Raw genomic sequence first — 19,233 nt, 5'->3', positions numbered from 1 at the left:
GAGGGGCCGGCGGGCGAGCCGGTGGCTGGGGACGGCGGCCGGGACACGTCGGGGGCGCGGGGACCCCGCTGCCTGCGGCTGCAGCGCCGCCCGCGCCCACCGGGAGGCGCCTCAAAGCGGGAGGCGGCCCGAGCGCCGCAGCCAATGGGAGGAGCCGCAGGCCGGCGGCCCCGCCCCATCCCGGAAGTGCCGCGCCTGGCCCCGCCCCCCGCCGCGAGGACATGGAGCCGCCGGTGAGGGGGGAGTGACGTCAGAGCTCCGGGACCCCCCCGTCCTTCGGCCCCGCTGCCCCCCCCGGCCCTCCCTCGGGAGTCCCGTCCCGCACTGCCCCCGCGGGCCCGGCACCTCCCCACCCCGCTGCTCCGCTGACTCTCCGGCTCGGCACCACGCCGGGAACTGCCCCGGGACCCTTCTAATCCCCCCATAGACCCCAGTTGCTGCAGGACCCTCCTAGGCGCCCCTTGCACCCCACGACCTGCACCCAGTGTGCTGGTAGCCACGGGTACCCCAGCAACTGTCCCAGCACCCTCCCGATCCCGGCTATGTACCCCAGTATCTGCTCTCCAGTGCCCTCCTGGCCGCTGGTACCCCAGCAGTGTCCTGGCTCTGCGGCCCCAGTCCTGCACTAACCCCTCTACTCGCCTCCCCCCATGTACCCCAGCTCTTCACCCGCAAGCGCTGCCCCCAATACCCCCCAAAATCGCCCCCGTCTCTATTGGAGCCCCAGTAAATGCCCCTGTGCCCCATTACGCCCCGGTCCGTGCCCCCCACCCCTCCAGCCACCCCGGCGTGTCCCGCAGGTACAGTCACGTGTGGAGGAGCTGTCGGAGCTGTACCGAGAGCTGAGCCAGCACCCGGGGCTCAGCACCGCCTGCCTCGGCCCCGACCTCACCACCCAGTACGGGGGCAAGTACTGCAGCCTCTACACCGGTACGGGGATGGGCTGGGGGGGAAAGAGGGTCCGGGGAGTCCTTGCCTGCCTGGAGGGGATGCAGCTGGTGTCCTCACCTGCTCTCCGCAGAGTGGTCGCAGCGGGACCTGGCAAGGGCTGAGAACATCAAGTTCTGCCGTCAGTACCTCATCTTCCACGATGGAGCCTCCATTGTCTACTCGGGGCCCGCTGGCACCTGCTCTGAGATCAAGGACGAGTAAGCCCCGTCCTGCCCCCCACACGGGGTCCCTCGGGGTAGCGATAAGTGGGGGCTGATGGGCACTCACCCACTCGCCCACAGGCTGCTGAGCCGGGAATCCCCCAGTGGGATGCTGAAGGCTGTCCTGCGCAAGGTCCCTGGCAAGGAGAAGGAGAAGCAGTTCCTGGAGGTGAGGAGGGGCCTGGGAGTAAATGGATATTCACTGGGGGTTCAGAGCTGGAACCACACTGTGTCTTGGGACCACCGTGGCATCTTTATCCCCAGGTCTGGGATCAGAACCGGAAGGTGAAGAGCATCGACCTGACAGCGCTGGACAAGCATGGCAGTGTCTATGATGATGGTGAGGGGCTGGGGAATGCCAGGGAATGTGGGTTTTCAGGGGACAGGGTGGCCACTGCTGACATGCCCCTGCAGACCAGTTTGGGTGCCTCGCCTGGTCTCACTCGGAGACCCACCTGGTCTATGTGGCGGAGAAGAAGCGTCCCAAGGCTGAGTCCTTCTTCCAGAGCAAAGCCCCCGAGCTGGGCACCTCTGATGAAGACACGGGGCACCCCAAGAAGGAGGATGCACCTGTCAAGGTGGGATCTCCCCACTCTGGGTCAGCTTGCGGCTGGCTGTGTGGCTGTGGGGCTGACCAGACTGTGCCACAGGGTGAGCAGTTCGTGTACCACGAGGACTGGGGTGAGACGCTGAGCACCCGCAGTGTGCCCGTCCTCTGCGTCCTGGACATTGAGGGCAACAGCATCTCAGTGCTGGAGGGCATCCCAGAGCACCTCTCTCCCGGCCAGGTCAGGATGGGGAGCTGCAGGGAACCAGAGAAGGGAGGTTTCAGGAGCCAGCAGCATTTCGAACTGCTTGTCTCCCCTCTCCCCACAGGCTTTCTGGTCACCTGAGGACACTGGTGTGGTGTTCGTGGGCTGGTGGCATGACCCCTTTCGCCTGGGGCTGCGGTACTGCACGAACCGCCGGTGAGTCCCCGCAGGGCACCCCGCATCCCAGCCCTGCTTGTAGGACCCTCCAGGGCACCCACCCCACAGCCTGGCCCCCCCCGACCCCAGTGTGACACCCCTCTGTGCTGGCAGGTCAGCGCTCTTCTATGTGGACCTGACGGGCGGGAGATGCGGTAAGCAGTGCGCGCCCCGATCCTGCCGGTGCCCTCACTCCCCTGCCGCCCCTCACCATCCCCTCACCATCCCCTTGTTCCTATGCAGAGCTGCTCTCTGAGGACTCCAGGGCTGTGTGGTCACCGCGACTCAGCCCTGATGGCTGCCGCATTGTCTACCTGGAGAACGGTGTCCTGGGCCCCCACCAGCAGTGCAGCCAACTCCGCATGGTGAGCAGCACCAGGGGGACACTGGCAGGCACCAGGGAGATGACAGGGTGCCCATGCTAGGGTGGGGCTGGCAGGAGGGCAGTGGTGTCCCCTCCTTGGGCTGCCGTGGGGACAGGAAGGCTGAGACCCTGGAAAACTTGCCCTATGTCTCCTGCAGTACGACTGGTACACCAAACACACTAGCACGGTGCTGGAGGCTGTGGCACGGCAAGCATGGGGTGAGTACAGCTCTGGGGGGGGGTTGGGGGAGACTCAGGGGGATGCTGAGTACCACCACTCTGATCACAGGTGCCTTCCCGGGAATCTACTGTGGCGCACTGCCAGGGATGTGCTGGGCAGCCGACAGCCGCAGGATCCTGCTGGACACGGCCCAGCGCAGCCAGCAGGTGAGGGGGTGGTGGGGGACACAAGGAGGGGCCTGGCTGGGTCAGGGCTCCACTGGACTCTGCCCTCATGCCCTTAGAATGTGTTCGTGGTGGACACAGCAACAGGCATCACAACTTCGCTGACAGCTGGTGAGTGACAGGCCAATGGGGCCATGCTGGTGCCAGGGGTGGGGAGAGGGTCACACCTGTAGGTCTGACCCCCTCCTCCCCAGATTCACCCCCGGGAAGCTGGTCTATCCTCACCATCGACCGGGACCTCTTGGTGGCCAGGTTTTCCACCCCTAGCTGCCCCCCCATGTTGGTAAAGTCATGTCCCCAGTGCCCACCAGCCCCTTGGCATGGGCACTGACCTCTCTCCCCAGTGCCCACCAGCCCCTTGGCATGGGCACTGACCCCTCTCCCTGTTCAGAAAGTGGCAGTCCTGCCCGCCGCCGGCCATGAGGCACAGACACAGTGGATCTGCCTGCAGGACGCCCCCCCTGTGCCCGGCATCAGCTGGGGCATCCACACCCTGCAGCCCCCAGCAGAGCAGGAGCATCCCCAGTACAGTGAGTGTCCAAGGTGGGCTCAGGCTATGCTCCACCATCCTCACTGCTCCTGACGCCCTCTCCCTGCCTCCACAGGGGGCCTGGACTTCGATGCCATCCTGATGCGCCCGAGTGAGGGTCCCACTGGCCAGAAGCCCCCCTTGGTCGTGATGCCCCATGGTAAGAGCTTGTCCCCACCCCGCTGTACCCCAGCCAGTCGGTGTCACCCCCCTTTTGTTTTGCCATTTGCAGGTGGTCCTCACTCTGTCTTCACGGCCGGATGGATGCTGTACCCGGCGGCACTGTGCCGTGTGGGCTTTGCAGTGCTGCTGGGTGAGTGACACCAGGGCTCCGGGTGACACAGCGCCCGTGGAGGGGCTGGGGGGGCATGAAGGAGGAAGGGCTCTGACGCTGCTCCCCATGCAGTGAATTACCGCGGCTCGCTGGGCTTCGGCCAGGACAGCGTGGCCTCCCTGCCAGGCAACGTGGGCACACAGGACGTACACGATGTGCAGGTATGGCCTGGCACATGGTCTTGGGGCACTGTGTGCTCCTGCAGGTGCCCTGAGAAGGGAAAGTGGGGCTGCCTGCTCAGTGGGTGTTCCCCGTGGTGGCAGCTCTGCGTGGAGCGGGTGCTGCAGGAGGAGGTGCTGGATGCTAGCCGAGTGGCACTGGTCGGCGGCTCGCATGGGGGCTTCCTGGCGTGCCACCTCATCGGGCAGTTCCCTGACACCTACCATGCCTGTGTGGTCCGCAACCCCGTGGTGAACATCGCCTCCATGGTGACCAGCACTGACATCCCAGACTGGTGAGTACTGCGACCCCAGCTTCCCCAGGCTCCTTGCCATCTCGGCCACACGTGTGCCCCCAACTCTCTTGCCCGCAGGTGCCTGACAGAGACGGGGCTGCCCTACAAACCTGAGGCCCTGCCAGATCCAGCCCAATGGACAGAGATGCTGCACAAGTCACCCATACGCTATGTTGACCGGGTATGCCACTGTCCCCATCCCTGTCCCTGTCCCCAACAGCAGTGCCAGTGCTGAGGCTGTGCTGCTCCTGCAGGTCCGTGCACCTGTGCTGCTGATGCTGGGGGAGGACGACCGGCGTGTGCCCCCTAAGCAGGGTCTGGAGTATTACCGTGCCCTCAAGGCCCGGGGGGTGCCCACACGGTGAGTGGGGTGCTGGGGCCTTAAACTGTGGGGTGCAGACAAGGCACTAATCCCTATTTCCCCTCCAGGCTGCTCTGGTACCCAGGGAACAACCATGCGCTGTCGGGCGTGGAAGCCGAAGCTGATGGCTTCATGAACATGGCGCTGTGGCTGCTCAAGCACCTGCAGTGCTAAGGGTGCTGACCCCTGCTGCTGACCCTCAATAAATGATGTAGTTCAGCACCAGTGTCTCGAGTGCTAGTGCCAGTACCGGTGTCATTTCCACTCCTGGAGCTCCAGGAGCTGGTGGCCGCTGGCCCTTTCAGCTGCGCGGATGTGCGGTTGTGCCGCCGGGGATGTGTTGGGCCATGGGAAGCGTGACCCTGCCTGGCCATGCGGGGCAGCGGCTGGAGGGCTGGCAGCGGCCGGGGCGCTGCCGCCGGGCTCCTCCCGCCTGCTTTGGCAGCCGTCCCACTGCGGGCGGCGGGCGCCGGCAGCCGGGCCCGGCAGAGAACAGCCCCATGGCCACAGGGACCGAGAAGGGCGTGGAGGTGGGCAGAGGGGCTCAGAGGAACGGTGTGGGTGGGCACAGCCCCGTTTCGGGCCGTGGGCACGGGCAGGGGGGAGAGCTTATCCCCGTCCAGCAAGTCCCTTCCCTCATCCAGGCGGCCCACGGCCCCGCTGCCTGCTACCGGGAGCTGAGCCGGTTTCCTGCCGTCACCCGTGCCGCCCTCAGGGCCGCGGCTGGGGGCCAGACCTTCCTGCTCTACACCGGTGAGTGGCGGGCTCGGCCACCCCCGCGCCTTTGGCCCCGTGTGAGCGGGCGCTGACGGTCCCGTCCCTCAGAGTGCAGCCGCCCCGACCTTGCCCGCGGGCGGCTCCTGCGCTTCGGCCGCCACTACAGCCTGCGGCGCACAGCCGGCCGCGAGGGCCTCGCCGTCAGCCGGACCGCGCTCAGCGCCGAGATCCACAACCAGTACGGCACGGGCGGGCCGCGGGACGGGACGCCGTGTCCGTGCCATGGGCCGTGCCTGCGGCGTTCCCAGTGCCCACAGCGCACGGCCCGCCGCAGCCTCCGTCCCTCCCGCCCTCAGGCTCCTCAGCCAGGACTCGCTGACGGGGCAGCGCCGCGCCGTGCTCAAACGCTGCCCGCGGCAGGGCCACGAGCTGCTGGAGGTAACGCGGCCGTGCCGGCCGCTCAGCGGGGCGGCCGGAGTGCCAGTGCAGGGTGGTGGGCACCGTGTCCACGGTGTGCCCGTGCTGACGCCCGTCCCCCCAGGTGTGGGACAGCGGGGGATGCAGCCACAGCGTGGATCTCACGGCGCTGGGGAAGCATGGGGACGTCTACACGGAGGGTAGGGCCCCTTCCCCACGGTTCCCACCCGCAGCAGGGGTGAGGTTGGCATGGCCAGCAGCCCTGGTGGCAACCTGGTGCCCAGCTGTGCCCAGCTGGTGCCCAGGCTGGGCTTTGGCACCCCCTTGCCATGCCAGGGCCTTTTGCCTGCCTGGCCTGGTCACACTCGGAGACGCGGCTCCTCTATGTGGCTGAGAAGAGCCGGCCCAAACGACAGCCCCCCTGGCCCTGGGATGTGCCAGGAGCAGCCTGGCCAGCAGCAGAGGATGAAGATGAGGAAGTAGGTGCCTCATGAGTGTGTTCAGTGCACCCCCAAGCATGCCATTTGCACTGTGGACGTGGCACATGCCCCTTAAGCATACCAGGCACCCCCTGAACATGCTCTGCACCCCATGAGTGTGCCATACGTCCCATGAGTGTGTCACGGACAGAGCTGCATGCCTGGGGGCACCGGCCATGGGGCTGATGAGTCTGTGCCACAGGGCAAGCAGTTTGTGTACCACGAGGACTGGGGGGAGGCCCTGAGCACACGCAGTGTGCCAGTCCTCTGTGTCCTGGACCTGGAGGGCCTCAGCCTGTCAGTGCTGCAGGGAGTCCCGGAGCACCTCTCCCCTGGCCAGGTCAGGATGGGGTGCAGGGAGTGCCCCAGGGGACCCAGCCTGGAGCCGTGGGATGAGCCTGACTGTCACACAGGCCCTGTGGTCCCCGGATGACCATGGTGTGGTGTTCGTGGGTTGGTGGCACAAGCCCTTCCGCCTGGGGCTGAACGCCTGCTCCAACAGGAGGTGGGTCCCAGCCAGCAACCCGGCATCATGCCAGGATGTCCATGCAGTATCAGCACAGTGGGGGTCCAGCCTGACCCACTCTTTCCTCCCAGGTCAGGGATTTTCCACTTGGACCTGGCCAGCGGATGCTTTGGTGAGTGCTGGGGCCCTGGGGGGTGCCCTGGGCATCCCTGGGATGCTGACCCCTTGTTGTCCACAGAGCTGCTGTCAGCAGAGAATGGCTCTGTCTGCTCCCCCCGGCTGAGCCCTGATGGCCAGCGCCTGCTCTACCTGGAGGGGACTGTGGGGGGGCCCCACCGGCAGTGTCTGCGCCTGTGCATGGTAAGTTGGGCCTCACGGGCACCAGGCATGCCTGTGCCACCTTGTGCTGCCAGCACAGTGCCCAGGTTTCACAGCCTCTTGCAGTGCTTGGCTGGGGGGTGGCGCCAAGCCTCTCTGCCTCAGTTTCCCCTGGCACGGGTCCATCCCTGAGCACTAGCTCTCCCCAGCTCACCTGGCAGACAAGACAGGCGGTGACAGTGCTCGACATGGTTCAGGAGCCGACGGAGGGTGAGCAAGGCATGGTGGGCAGAGCTAGGTTCTGATGGGGGCCTGGCGCCACCCCCTGCCAGGTGCCCATGACCCTGGCTCACTAGCCCAGTGCTCTCCCCCACTTGCAGCCTTCACCGGGCTCTACGCAGAGGTGCTGCCAGCGCGGTGCTGGGCAGCTGACAGCCGGCGAGCCGTGCTGGGCACCCCTCAGCGGAGCCGCACGGTGAGTCCAGGGGATGGCAGGGCCAGGGACGTGACCCACACAGCCCTTGGTGACACCACTGCCTGTGCTCTGCACCCTCACAGGACCTGCTGCTTGTGGATACGGAGGCGTGCACCGTCACCAACCTCACAGCAGGTACATGGTACTGGCCACCCATGGTGCTCTAGTGAGCAGCTATGATCACCAACACGTGTTCTGTCCCCAGGGTCATCTGAAGGGTGCTGGGAGCTGCTCACTCTCCAGTGGGACCTGCTGGTGGCCACCTGCTCAGCCCCCCACCACCCTCCCAGCCTGGTGAGCAGTGCTCTGGCACCCTGTGGCACAAGTGGGATATGGCACAGCAATGTGCAGCCAGGCACAGCACAGTGTGGCACACATGCCATGGTGTGGTGTGCCATAGGGAGGCATAGTGTGGTGTGGTACAGCCAGATCCAATATGACACAGCTTTGGCATGGCACAGCCTTGGCACAGCACAGCCCCAGTGTCATCCATTGCCTGTGCCCAGGTGGTGGCCGTGCTGCCGCCAGCAGGCCAGGAATTGCCCCTTGGCTGGGTGCCAGTGGAGGACACCCCCACCGTGCCTGGTGTCACCTGGAAGACCCTGACGGTCCAGCCACCCTGCAGTGGGCAGGGCCCCACTGCACAGGGTGAGCCCCTGGGGTCCCCTGCTGCACCTTGGTGCTGCCTGGGTGCCAGGAACCCTTGAGAGTGGGGGTGGGCAGGGTGCTGCGTGCCCAGGGTGGTTGCTGCTGAGTGGGACCCCTTCCCTGGCGCAGATACCCAGGCGTTTGAGGCCCTGCTGCTGAGCCCCTCAGATGGCACACCACCACACCCCCTCGTTGTGTGCCCCCATGGTGAGTGCGGGGACAGTGGGGACACCCTGGCAGTGCTGGTGGCACCCCAGCTGATGCCCATGCTGGCCCCAGGTGGCCCCCATGCTGTCTTCGATGCCCGCTGGCGTCCGAGCATGGCTGCACTGTGCCAGCTGGGCTTCGCCGTGCTCCTGGGTGAGTGCTGGGGAGCTCAGGGACATGTGGCCCTGTGTCCCAGTGAGACATGGCACACACGGCCCTGTCTCCTTAGTGAACTATCGTGGCTCCCTGGGCTTTGGCCAGGCCAGCATCAGCTCCCTGCTTTCCCGTGTGGGTGAGCAGGATGTGGCAGACACCCAGGTGAGGGGTACTGGGCTGAGGGTGCTGGGGGGATGCTGCTGGGAGGATGCTGCTGTTTGGGTGCCAATGGTGGGTGCCCCATGGGTGCAGCTGGCAGTGGAGCAGGCGCTGCACAGAGAGCCCCTGGACCCACACCGCCTGGCCCTGCTGGCTGGCTCCCACGGAGCCTTCATCGCCCTCCACCTCCTCACCCGTGAGCCCGAGCGTTACCAAGCCTGTGCCCTGCGCAGCCCCGTCTCCAACCTGCCCGCACTGCTGGGCACCTCTGACATCCCTGACTGGTGAGTGCCACCCCCCATCCTGTGCCATGCCACGCCATGTCCCTGTGACACCTACCAGTGTCTCTGTGCTGCAGGCGCTACACCTCCTTAGGGCTGCCCTACTCCTTTGAGCGGGTGCCATGTGCTGAGGAGGTGGCCACCATGCTACTGCGCTCGCCCATCGCCCAGGCAGCCCAGGTAAGGCAGGGTCAGGATGGGTGTGGGGTGCCAGGTGTGGGGTGTCAGACACCCACTGAGGGCAGTGCTGCAGGTGCACACACCGGTGTTGCTGTGCGTGGGCGCCCGGGACCGGCGCGTCAGCCCCACACAGGCGCTGGAGCTGTACCGGGTGCTGCGGGCCAGGGGTGTGCCAGCACGGTGAGTGGGGTGCAGGTGGGAGCCGGGAGGGAGCTCTGAGGTGCTGGATGAGCATCTTCCAGTCCTGTCCCTCCCTACAGGCTGCTGTGGTACCCAGAGGGTGGCCACGCACTGGCTGGTGTGGAGACAGAGGCCGATGTCTTCAAGAACTGTGCCCACTGGCTCCTCCAGCACCTGGGACAGCCCAGGCGAGATGGGACAGGCCAGCACAGCCCCTAGTGCCCACAGTGGTCCTGGGCTATGCCAGCCCCAGGGTGACTGCTGGCCCTGGGGACCACACCAAGACCATAGGCAGATGGAGTGAGTGTAGCCAGGGGCAGGGATGTGGGTTGGGGTTTGATGTTAAATAAACATGAGACCCTGTGCAGTGCTGATCCCTGTGGCCTAAGCTGTGCCTTTATTGTGCAGTGGCAGCTGTGCCAGGCTGGGAATGCCAGCTCAACCCATCTTCATCACCTTGTAGATCCAGTCAACATAGAGGGAAACACGGATGAAGAGGGCAGGCAGGTCACTGCGGGCACAGACACGGGAGGGGGTGATCACCCCCTCCAGCACCCAGCAGTCAGCGGTGAGGCAAGCCAGTGGTCCACCGTAATCACCCTGTGGCACGAAGAGAGTGGTGTCACCCTGGTGCCAGCAACTTCTGCCACCCTGGGATGGCTTGTCCCAAGCCCAGCTCACCTCGCAGGCACCCACGCCGGCACGCAGCGGGGCAGTGCACAGCTCACTCTCCTTCAGGCGCCCACGCAGCGCCCTGTTGCACTCGCTGTGGGCCAGCACTGGCAGCCGTGCCACGTTCAGCACGCTGTCATCTGCCGTGCCTGCGGGCAGAGAGCACTGGGCAGCGGGCATGGGATACAGGGGAATGGCATGGGCAAGGGATGCTGTGGGCAGGGATGGCATGGACAGGAGGATGTCATGGCAGTAGATGTCATTTCAGGGGGATGTGGAAGGGAGATGTTGTGGAAGAAGAATGCCATGGACAGGGTGATATCAGGGACATGGGATGCTGTAGGCAGGGGGATGGAATGGGCAGGAAAACACCATGGAAGGGAGATGCTGTGAGCAGGCATATGCCAGGGACCTGGGGGTTGCTGCAGGCAGGGAGATGCCATGGACATGGGGATGCTGTGGGCAGAGAGGGTGGAATGGCTTTAGCAGGAGCTGTATTGAACAGGGAATCCCCCAGCGGGGGCTGCCCGTGGCAGGTACCTCTGGTTTCCCCCCAGCCGGCGATCTCGCAGACAGTGCCCGCAGGCACAACATAGCGCTCGGGGGGCAGGCAGATCAGGGCCACACGCCTGGTCAGAGCAGCTGGCCTGCAGCAAGAGGGGCAGTGGGACACAGTGCCAGCCTGACCAGCAGTGGAGCATGGCAGAGGCCAAGGCACAGCCAGTCACCTTGCCAGCTTCAGCATCACCAGCTGGGACTCAGAGGGGCCGCAGACAATCCGTACTATGGGGATGGTCTGTTGGTCAGGGTCCCCAGGGCCAGGGTCCCTGAAGAGTGTCCCCAGCTGCACCTCATAGCCCGTCAGGTCGGCATCGCTGTGGAACAGGGACATGAGGGCACAGCGGGGTCCCACCACCCCGCAGCCCAGCCCCAGCCTTACCAGGAGAAGAAGCACTGGCGTGTGCTGATCACCCACTGCTCCTTCACCAGGGATCCCCCACAGAAGTGCACACCAGCCCTGTGGGGACAGGCGGTGAGCTCTGGGGGGACACTGAGTACATGGCAGGGCATGTGGGACACCCACTCACCGGTTGCGGATGCTGACAGTCCAGGGTGAGTTGCCAGGCTGGCCACCAACGATGCGCCCCTTCTGCTGCAGCCTCTCCTCCCGCTGGCCACACTGCTCAAATGTCACTGCGTCTGTGGGCAGGGTGGGCATCAGCTGGGGCTCTACCACCAGCACCTACCCCAGTGTGCCTATCCAGGACCTGCAGGCCCTCACCTGTATTCTCCATGATGGAGGGCACCGTGCTGCCAGCTGCCGAGAGAAAACAGAGGGTGGCACTGGCAAGGTATCCAGCCACCGTGAGGGGACCAAAACTACCCTGTGTATGGCCAGGGTCCCCTCTAGCTCTGCAGGGATGTGGGTAGGGGCTCACAACAGGGCTTGATGGCACAATAGTCAAAGGGGGTACGGGGGTCCATTGTGTAGCACCAGGGGCCATGGCTGTCGTTATCGGGGTTGCGGCAGTAGTTCTCCTCCAGGTGTGCCTCAGGGTGGGTGGCAGGTGAGATCCTGCCAGGAGGCAGTCACTATCACTGTTCCCATCCCCATCTTCATCCCCATCCCTGTACCCACCACCCTCACACACTCACTGGGGCACGTGGGGTGTCTGGGCGGCCCAGGGCTGGCAGGTGATTCCCTTGCGCGTCTTGCTGATGTGGCCGTGGTAGTGCTTGCCGTGGCCATGGTAGCACTCTGGAGACAGGCAGGGAGGGCTGGCACCCCTCACAGGGGCACCAGGGTGGGCACCCAGGGACAGGTGCCTGGGGTGGCTCACCTTGGGCATCCTGCTCATCAGGGCAGCGTCGGATGTGGAAGCAGAAAGCGATGCGGACAGTGGGGCGGGAAGTGAAGCACCACGGTGCTTCCGATCCATCGGGGTTGCGGCAGTAGTTCTCCTGCAGGTCCCTGGAGGAGGGGCCGCATGGTTGTCCCCCCTCAATCCCACACTCAAGGGTGCTGCCCAACACCACCCTCCTGGGGTGCACAGCCATCCCCTTACTTGCACGGGTACTTCTCGGGCACGAAGTGGTGCTTATGGGGCACCTGGGAGTCCCAGCGCTGGCAGGGGATCCCCGACACAGTAACATTCACTTGGCCACGGTAGCCTTCACCCTTGCCCCTGAAGCAGCCGTTGGTGACATTGACAGGCCGTGGGCGTTTTTCTGCTTGTGTGGCCAGAGAGAGGGGCAGAGTAGCAGGGTCAGGGGTGGCACGCAGGACCTTCAGGCCCAGCTGTGCATGATGCTGGTGGGGACTTACTGCAGATGCGGATGCGGCAGTATTCGCGCTCCCGCTCGGGGTCAGTGGTGTAGCACCAGGGCCGCTCGGAGCTGTCAGGGTTGCGGCAGTAGTTGTCATCTAGCCCCTTGTCAGGGTACCTGGGCCAGAGACAGGGAGCAGCAGCTGAGGTGGCACCATCACCCCAGCACCTGGCACTCAATGAGGGCAATGCACTGCTGGGGGCTGGGGGCTAGTACTTGTTGGGGTGGTAGGGGTGCTTGTGTGGGTGCTGCAGGTCCCAGCGCTGGCACTCTGTCCCTGACTCTGTGTGGTCCACGGTGCCACGGTAGTCCTCCCCATTGCAGGTCATGCAGACAGCTGCCAACAACTGCAGGGCTCAGTGTGGGGGAAACATAGCGCATAGGGTGATCCTGGGATGTGGCACTCACCATCCTCACACTTCTTTATGCCGCAGCTCTGGTGTCGGACATTGGGATCAACAGTGTAACACCACGGGCCCCGCTTGTCCTGGTCAGGGTTTCGGCAGTAATTCTCCTCCAGCCCATTGCGACGGGATGGCAGAAACCTGCTGGCAGCAGAATGGGTAGGAGGGCTGACAGGAATCCTTTGCCCTGGAGTGGGCACAGCAAGGATGATGTGCTAGCCCTGTCAGTGCCATTGCCCCCAGGGTGTCCCCATTGCTCCTGCGCTATCCCACACTGCTCCCACCCCATTCCCCATTGCCCCATGCTGCCCAGGATAGGTGCCACGGGACAGCCAGGGACACGGGAGCACCTGTGGTCATGTGGTGTCGTGGCTTGCCAATGCTGGCAGCGCAGCCCCTTCTCTGTCGTGGCCCGTGTGCCGCGGTAGCCGGAGCCATCACCCACGATGCAGTCCCGCAGGTAGTCTGAGCAGAGCCAGGCACCTCTTCAGAGCCCCAGGGCAGGGTCAGGGCACATGGGCAATGAGGAGTCCTGTGCCGGGTGGCCTGTGCCCAGTCTGTGGTGTCCCCATGCCCACCCATGGCACCAGCCCACCTTTCTTCTGGTACAGGTCATAGTGGATGTTTTTCTGCAGCTGGATGCGGGGTGAGTTCTGGGTCCAGGGCAGCAGCTGGCACAACTGGCTCTGCTGGTCATGGTGGAACGCCCTGGGAGGCACAGCGGGAGTCTGGCACGGCACCGTGTGAAGCCAGGGCCCGCGGGAGCTGGGTCACACACGTGAGCACCCAGTGTCCCAGTGCAGTGACCCAGTGTTGTGGCCCGTGCACTCCCACCTGCCCCGCGGTGGCACTGCGTCCTGCTCACCGGCAAGCCAGGCTGGTGGCACAGCGCTGGGCACACTGCTCCGCAGTGCCCTGCTCCGGCAGCGGTGGCGGTGAGTCCACAGGCACTGCCAGCAGCTCGGTGGCTCGCAGGCGCTGGAAGTCATTGAGGGGTGAGCGGTGGCCTGGGGAGTGTGACAGGAGCTCAGTGTGCCAAGGGGACACAGCATAAGCACTGGGGCCCCGTGGAATGTCGGATCCCTGCCTCATGGAGGAGGATATCCCTGTCCCACAGAGCATGGGATCCGTGTCCCATGGAGGAGGGGAACTCTGTCCTATGGAGCATGGGATCCATGTAATACGGAGCACGGGATCCCTGTCCTATGTCCTGATCCATGTGCCCTGGAGCGGGAGGGTCCCTGCCCTACATCATCCGCTGCTCCCGGCAGCCCTCCTCCGCCGTGGGACCGGGCATGGCCTGCAGGCTCCCGGCCGCTGGCCCTGCCTTAGGCCCCGCGCTGCCCCGCGCCCTCCAGCCCCACGGCGACCCAGCCTGGGGCCCTACCTGAGCCCAGAGCCGCGGCCAGGGCGAGCAGGACCCCCAGCACGGGCTGCATGGCGGCGGCCCCGCGTCCCCGGGCCGCTGGAGCTCCGGGACGGCCCCGAGCAAATATTTGCGGTCGGGCGCGGGGCCAGGCGGGGCCGGAGTCCCCCCGCGGCGGGCACGCGTGGGACGGGGCGGGGCCGGGGGCGCGGCCTGAGCGGCGGGGCGGGTTCTGGCGGGGCCGGGGTCACGCCGGGGCGGACACGTGCAGGGCGGGACGCGGCCTGAGCGGCGGGGCGGGTTCTGGCGGGGCCGGGGTCACGCCGGGGCGGACACGTGCAGGGCGGGGCGCGGCCTGGGCGGCGGGGCGGGTTCTGGCGGGGCCGGGGTCACCCCGCGGCGGACACGTGCAGGGCGGGGCGCGGCCTGGGCGGCGGGGCGGGTTCTGGCGGGGCCGGGGTCGCCCCGCGGCGGACGCGCGAGGGGCGCGGGTGGAGCCGCGCGCAGGGGGCGGGCCCGGAGCAGCGGGGACGGGTCCTGCGCCAGTGAGGCGGGGGCTGGGGCCGGGGCGGGGCCGGGGGCGGGGCCGTGCGCCGGGCCCCGGGGGAGCGGGCGGGGCTCGGGGCGGGGCCGGGGCGGGGCGGGGCCGCAGGGGGCGGCTTGGCGGGGCGGGGCGGGAGGGGCGCGGCCGGCGCCGGAGCCGGGCGCCGATTGGCCGCGGCGCGCTCGTGCCGCCGGTTGCCAGGCGCCGCGCGCGCGCGCCAGCCCCGCCCCCCGGTACGTGCCCGCGCGGGGTCGCGCTCGCGCCGCGCCGCCCGCTCGGTGCGTCGGGGCCGCGGAGCCGGCGGGAGCGGGGCCGGGCCCGGCGTGCACGGTGAGAGCGGGGACCGAGGAACCGCGACCGGCCGGAGCGTGCCTGCGGCGGCACCTGCCGGGCCGCCCTGCCCTTGGCGGCGGGGAGCGGGGCCGGCGGCGGCGGCGCGGCCTGGGCAGAGGCGCGGCGGGCCCGGGCCTGGCGGAGAGCGGGCGGCGGGGTGGCTTTCCCGGCGCGGCGCCGTCTCAGCTCGGCGCGCCTTCCGCGGCCTGCGGGACCGGCCCCGTGCCGCCTTCCCGCCGGGCCGCGCTCCCTCCGTGCCGCTTTCCCGCCGCCGCCCTCGGCCCTGGGTGGGCGCCGCGCCCGAGAGTGCTCGGCGGGGCCGGGCGGGAGACGGAGCGGGCCCGGGGCTGCAGGCGGCTGGGTCGGCCCGGGCTGTAGGAGTGAGTCTTGGGGCTTCGCCGGGAGCGGCCCAGGTGCTGTCGGTGGCGGCAGCCGGCTCTGATTGTGACAAACCGCGGGTGGGCGTCCCGGGCTCTCCCCGTTCATCGGGACCGGCCCGGCGCCGTGGGAGCACAGGTGGGTGTCCAGGTAGCTGGCGGCGGAGGTGTGTGTTCCGCAGGGACAGGTGGCTGTCCCGGGCAGGGTGGTCGGGCAGCCCCCCGGCGCTGCCCCTGCGGGGCTCCGTGGGCCCCGCCACTTCCCAGGGCTGACCTTGGCTCCGGGCGCTGCGAGCGTGACTAACAGCAGAGGCTGTTCCGGGAGGGACAGACCTACGGGCAGACTTTATCGACACTCCCCAGCGCAGGTGACTAAAGGCAGGTTAGTGGTTCTACCGCCCAAAAAGCTTTAAATGCCAGATATTACTTGTGGCCTCTGGTTTCTTGAAGCAACAGGCTGCAAAGTGGCTCACCCAAGTTTCCAATGCCCATCAAGTCAACAGGCCTGGATTTACTGAGTTTTGTCACAGGTTTAAAGTTGGCAAACGTGTGTTTTTGGAGTGTAACTAGGTTTTGCTGCTCAGAGGGGAAGGTGTGGGCAGGGGGATGTGGGACCTGGCTGTAAGGGATCGCTGTCACTCCCTGAGGTATATCTCCCTTGGTCCTGGAAGTTTGGGCTCCTAGGCTTGGGAAAACACCACTGGCATTCACCTGTCCAAAATGAGATTAAAATCTTCTTTTTGTGTTAAAAAACCCAAGAATTTGCCTATTTTCTCTTAGCCCTTCCAGGCAGGAGCTTCTTTCTACCACTCATTTCTGTTACATGGTTGACTACTAATGCTTTTTGCCTTGTGAGTGCTGTTTTTAACAAAACTTGCTATTTAACTTGCCAAATGGAATGCTGTCTCATCCGACCTTTACCTTTACAGATTCCTTTCCTCACTTTAGGAGTTTCTAATTCTTAGGTTTCTTCACACAGCCTCTGCTGCTATACCAAGTATCCTAAACCACTTATTCATTCTTCCCAATGCTTGTCATTGCACTCTTCTCTCCTAAATATAGGGTAGTATGCCAACAGAAGGAGCTTGAGAGCAGGCTGAAGTGCTGGGAATACCACTGTTTACTCAGAGGAGTAATCAGCAAAGCCTGGCTGATTCCAGGTCGCACTGACTCCTTGCTGCAGGAGTTCAGGCTCACTTCTTTGGGAGCTGGCACAGATGCTCCAATAACTGGGAGACATTGCTGACAGCACCTGCTGGCTTAGACATACCCATTTCTTTAAGCATTTTGTAAATAGAGTAGTAAATTTACTTAATTGTTGGCATCAGACCTGGGGAATCAGTAAGAATTATGGGGCTGATAGCAGTAAAGGTGTTCTGCTCTCACTGTATACCAGTAGGTTTTGTATATATGGGGGATTTGTTGGCCCCAAGCACTTGCCTGCTTTTAGAAACACTGGTACTTGTTGGTAACTTACCCACTCTGTTCTCCTCGTCTCCCAGTGCCTGGAGTGCTGAGCTCGGCCGCTCTCAGAAGCAGAGGAGGATGTGTGACAGGAAGAGTGGGACCCTTTGCCAGCTTCAGCCATGAAGCTCCTGGTCAGAGCTGGCCCAACGCTCTGGCCGTGACTTGTCCTCCGCGGGCGGCTGCTCTGGAGGAATTCTGGCCTGCCTCTCTTGGGCAGAGCCGTGCTCTGACAGCGAGGGGGTAGCGTCGGAGGGAGCCCTGCTGCATCCTGGCCTGTGTGAGCATGCCAGCAGACAGGCCTGAGAGGTGCTTTGGGGCTCTGCACTGAGGACCAGCGGTCCTGCTGGGCACTGAGGGGGAAGAGAGCTGTGGGGTCGCAGCAGCTAGATCCTGGGGAAGTTTTCATGCTTTAGTGTCTGCAGCATAGGTGTGAGGTGCAGTATGTTGTCAGGCTAGCAGAGAAGGTGTGATGGTTCTGCCCTGGCAGGAGTGGTATTGCTCACCGGTAGGAATGGTGTCTCCTTGCCTTTTCCGTGTTCCTTGGAGAGATAATGAGAGATATCTCCAAGGGTGCTGTGCCAGCCCAGGGAGGAACTCCAGCTGATGGAGTAAAGGTCTGCCTCGTTCTGTGAGTAGCAGCTATCTGAAAAGTTTTGTGGGGATGATTTTGGGCGGTTTGTGCCTTTACTCCTGTTAGCTGAGGAATGGTACTGAGGAGTTAAGTCTAGTGATGATTAATTTGAGTGAGGAAAATGCAAACGCTGAATTCTTCTTAGGCAAACAGGGGTCATGTAAATAAATGCCTCTGGCATTCTTTGTGGTGCTTGCAGACTGTCTACCAATTACTTCTGGTCTCTTGCTGAATCAGTGGGAGGATGTTGCTCCTTGAGCTCCAGCTACTTTGGCGGTGATTTGGGTGAAATACAAATAAACAGAGTTGGATTGACCTAGTGTATCTGAGCTCTTGGTATGCTGAAAATGTTTGTTCTTAGAATGTTTGCGCAGTCTGGAGAGCTCTGTACCTTAAACCCAATTTGCAAAGGACTGTGACCGTGTTTAAGCTGTGAAAAATAAAATATCAACCCGAAGAACCTGTGCTTTTAGAGTTTGTTCTGTGAGATTGAATTTGAGCAAACTACTAAGGTGCTGCTGGATGGAAAGTTAATGTATTAACCTATGTGAACACTCTAGGAAGGTGCACATCCTAGTCTGGTGCCGCCTTCTCTTTGCGTTATCTCTCTGTGCTTATCTGTTGACTGAAACTGTCTCTGGTTCAGCTTTTCTGGGATAAAATTTTAGCTTGCTAGCAAGAAAGATGGTTGTATATGTTTGATGTTACCAGTATTTTTGTCAGTGGATTTTTCATGAGCATCTGACCTGATCTGCTGATGCAGCAGTGTCTGAAGGAGATGATCCAAGTCCCCTAGCCAGGCAGGCCCTTCACTGTGCACAATGCCTGAGCTGGTGACCAGCAGAAAGCTCCCTGGCTCTTGTGCCTGGTTTGTGAGCTGTTCTGGGTGTGTGAGGAAGAGGAGATGGGGCAAGGTGAGTGGCATGGCTTTGATTGCAGTTGAGTAGGCAGTGGGGGCCTCTTGTTTTGCCATATCCTGCTCAAGGTCACCTCAGTGCTGGTTTTTTGGAGCCTTGAGGCACCTTAGGAGATTCCCTGGAATCTGCCCATGGCAGCAGTGCAGCCTTGCGGGCTTCTTCCATGTCTGAGGTCCTGACCCTGGACAATGTGGTGGGACCCAAGAGCCAGAAGGGGCTGCAGGGCTACCAAGTGCTCCCTCATCTCCTTACTGTGGCCCTCTCCCATGTCTGTGGAGAGCTCACAATGGCTGCCAAACCTCAACACAAATGGTGTTTAGCTGTGTGGCCCCTGGCTGTGTCACTGTCAGGCCATGCCAGTGGCACTATGCTTGTCCCGGGGTGAGGTAGCAGAGGGTTGTGTGGGAAGGCTCAGATGGGTAAGCCTCACTGCTTTAGGAGCAGAGAGGTCAGACCCCAGACATGCCATTGTGTTGCCTGCAGTCATTTTGCTCAGCTGACCTGTTTTGTCCCTGGGTTAACTTTCTGCAGTTTAGTAACCCGGATTTTCCATGGAAGGAGCTTTTGAATCCCCAACCAGGAGGAGTTTCTCAACAGCCCGGCACTGCAGGGGGAAAAGAAGTGAGGCCCAACCTGGAGGAGGAGGTGCGCATGGTCCCTGTGGTGGGTTAGATCAGGGCAAGTGGTCACCTCAGCCACCATCATGGTTTGCTGCTCTTAAAAGCGCCTTTCTCTGCTTTCAGCTGTGCATTCTTGCCTCCTCCCAGGGGCTAGCTGTGGTGGTGAGCTGATGGATTGACCAGTGGATTCTGCTGATTTGGCATAAAGTTGATGGTTTTTCAGCTTGACCCTTTATTCATTGTGCAAGGCTTTGCAAGAGAAGGGTGTTGGACCATCCTTGGAGGCAGGAAGCCATTGCATCAGCAGAACTCTCCCTTTGTAATG

General features: G+C 63.7%; 4 protein-coding genes across 8 annotated transcripts in view; 3 read left to right on the top strand and 1 right to left on the bottom strand.

The window, feature by feature from the left end:
* Positions 1 to 140: 140 nt before the first annotated feature.
* LOC137480507 (acylamino-acid-releasing enzyme-like) lies at positions 141 to 4,788 on the top strand. Its single transcript, XM_068201577.1, has 22 exons — positions 141 to 233; positions 801 to 930; positions 1,022 to 1,148; positions 1,233 to 1,320; positions 1,416 to 1,491; positions 1,566 to 1,729; positions 1,802 to 1,939; positions 2,028 to 2,119; positions 2,234 to 2,274; positions 2,363 to 2,484; positions 2,642 to 2,702; positions 2,773 to 2,870; positions 2,948 to 2,999; positions 3,083 to 3,171; positions 3,280 to 3,418; positions 3,494 to 3,577; positions 3,650 to 3,730; positions 3,824 to 3,912; positions 4,015 to 4,205; positions 4,284 to 4,386; positions 4,460 to 4,566; positions 4,635 to 4,788. Exons 1-22 carry the CDS (start codon positions 222 to 224, stop codon positions 4,738 to 4,740), a joined length of 2,190 nt encoding a protein of 729 aa, XP_068057678.1. The 5' UTR covers positions 141 to 221; the 3' UTR covers positions 4,741 to 4,788.
* Positions 4,789 to 4,979: 191 nt separating this feature from the next.
* On the top strand, positions 4,980 to 9,620 carry APEH (acylaminoacyl-peptide hydrolase). Of its 2 annotated transcripts, XM_068201579.1 has the most exons (22): positions 4,980 to 5,096; positions 5,211 to 5,319; positions 5,392 to 5,521; positions 5,640 to 5,721; positions 5,825 to 5,900; positions 6,037 to 6,179; positions 6,382 to 6,519; positions 6,593 to 6,684; positions 6,777 to 6,817; positions 6,884 to 7,005; positions 7,173 to 7,233; positions 7,344 to 7,438; positions 7,522 to 7,573; positions 7,644 to 7,732; positions 7,945 to 8,086; positions 8,216 to 8,293; positions 8,366 to 8,446; positions 8,523 to 8,611; positions 8,702 to 8,892; positions 8,967 to 9,069; positions 9,143 to 9,249; positions 9,330 to 9,620. In XM_068201579.1, exons 1-22 carry the CDS (start codon positions 5,067 to 5,069, stop codon positions 9,466 to 9,468), a joined length of 2,190 nt encoding a protein of 729 aa, XP_068057680.1. In that variant the 5' UTR covers positions 4,980 to 5,066; the 3' UTR covers positions 9,469 to 9,620. The 2 variants fall into 2 exon arrangements, with proteins under 2 accessions (XP_068057680.1, XP_068057681.1); XM_068201580.1 differs by lacking the exons at positions 6,382 to 6,519; positions 9,143 to 9,249 and having other exon boundaries at positions 8,523 to 8,892.
* Positions 9,613 to 14,199, bottom strand: MST1 (macrophage stimulating 1). Of its 4 annotated transcripts, none has more exons than XM_068201581.1 (18): positions 14,041 to 14,199; positions 13,519 to 13,660; positions 13,249 to 13,361; positions 13,004 to 13,118; positions 12,658 to 12,797; positions 12,466 to 12,586; positions 12,248 to 12,366; positions 11,988 to 12,153; positions 11,763 to 11,893; positions 11,578 to 11,680; positions 11,361 to 11,497; positions 11,204 to 11,239; positions 11,010 to 11,121; positions 10,862 to 10,939; positions 10,650 to 10,796; positions 10,462 to 10,568; positions 9,931 to 10,070; positions 9,613 to 9,849 (listed from the first exon to the last, which is right to left on the bottom strand). In XM_068201581.1, the coding sequence occupies exons 1-18, from the start codon at positions 14,090 to 14,092 to the stop codon at positions 9,688 to 9,690; spliced, it is 2,121 nt and encodes a 706-aa protein (XP_068057682.1). In that variant the 5' UTR covers positions 14,093 to 14,199; the 3' UTR covers positions 9,613 to 9,687. The 4 variants fall into 4 exon arrangements, with proteins under 4 accessions (XP_068057682.1, XP_068057684.1, XP_068057683.1 ...); XM_068201583.1 differs by having other exon boundaries at positions 11,988 to 12,150; XM_068201582.1 differs by having other exon boundaries at positions 12,658 to 12,794.
* A 543-nt stretch (positions 14,200 to 14,742) lies between these two features.
* Positions 14,743 to 19,233, top strand: part of DAG1 (dystroglycan 1) — a 50,186-nt gene continuing 45,695 nt past the window's right edge. The window contains exon 1 of the mRNA XM_068201571.1: positions 14,743 to 14,893. The gene's annotated coding sequence lies outside the window, so the exon portion shown is untranslated. The remainder of the gene's footprint in view (positions 14,894 to 19,233) is intronic.

Source organism: Anomalospiza imberbis, chromosome 11, assembly GCF_031753505.1.
Source record: "Anomalospiza imberbis isolate Cuckoo-Finch-1a 21T00152 chromosome 11, ASM3175350v1, whole genome shotgun sequence".
In the NCBI taxonomy this organism is placed as follows: Eukaryota; Metazoa; Chordata; class Aves; order Passeriformes; family Viduidae; genus Anomalospiza; species Anomalospiza imberbis.
The sequence above is the reverse complement of the archived record's forward strand: the minus strand, read 5'-3'. Positions and strand labels throughout refer to the sequence as shown.

Coding starts and splice junctions, on each gene's coding strand:
- LOC137480507 (XM_068201577.1), top strand. Junction 2,275..2,362: donor CCTGACGGGCGGGAGATGCG/GTAAGCAGTGCG, acceptor GTTCCTATGCAG/AGCTGCTCTCTGAGGACTCC. Junction 4,567..4,634: donor GCCCGGGGGGTGCCCACACG/GTGAGTGGGGTG, acceptor TTTCCCCTCCAG/GCTGCTCTGGTACCCAGGGA.
- APEH (XM_068201579.1), top strand. CDS start 5,067: ATGGCCACAGGGACCGAGAAGGGCGTGGAG. Junction 5,320..5,391: donor GACCTTCCTGCTCTACACCG/GTGAGTGGCGGG, acceptor CCCGTCCCTCAG/AGTGCAGCCGCCCCGACCTT. Junction 5,901..6,036: donor TGGGGACGTCTACACGGAGG/GTAGGGCCCCTT, acceptor TTGCCATGCCAG/GGCCTTTTGCCTGCCTGGCC.
- MST1 (XM_068201581.1), bottom strand. CDS start 14,092: ATGCAGCCCGTGCTGGGGGTCCTGCTCGCCCTGGCCGCGGCTCTGGGC. Junction 13,661..14,040: donor GGCCGCGGCTCTGGGCTCAG/GTAGGGCCCCAG, acceptor CACACTCCCCAG/GCCACCGCTCACCCCTCAAT. Junction 10,569..10,649: donor GTGATGCTGAAGCTGGCAAG/GTGACTGGCTGT, acceptor CTCTTGCTGCAG/GCCAGCTGCTCTGACCAGGC.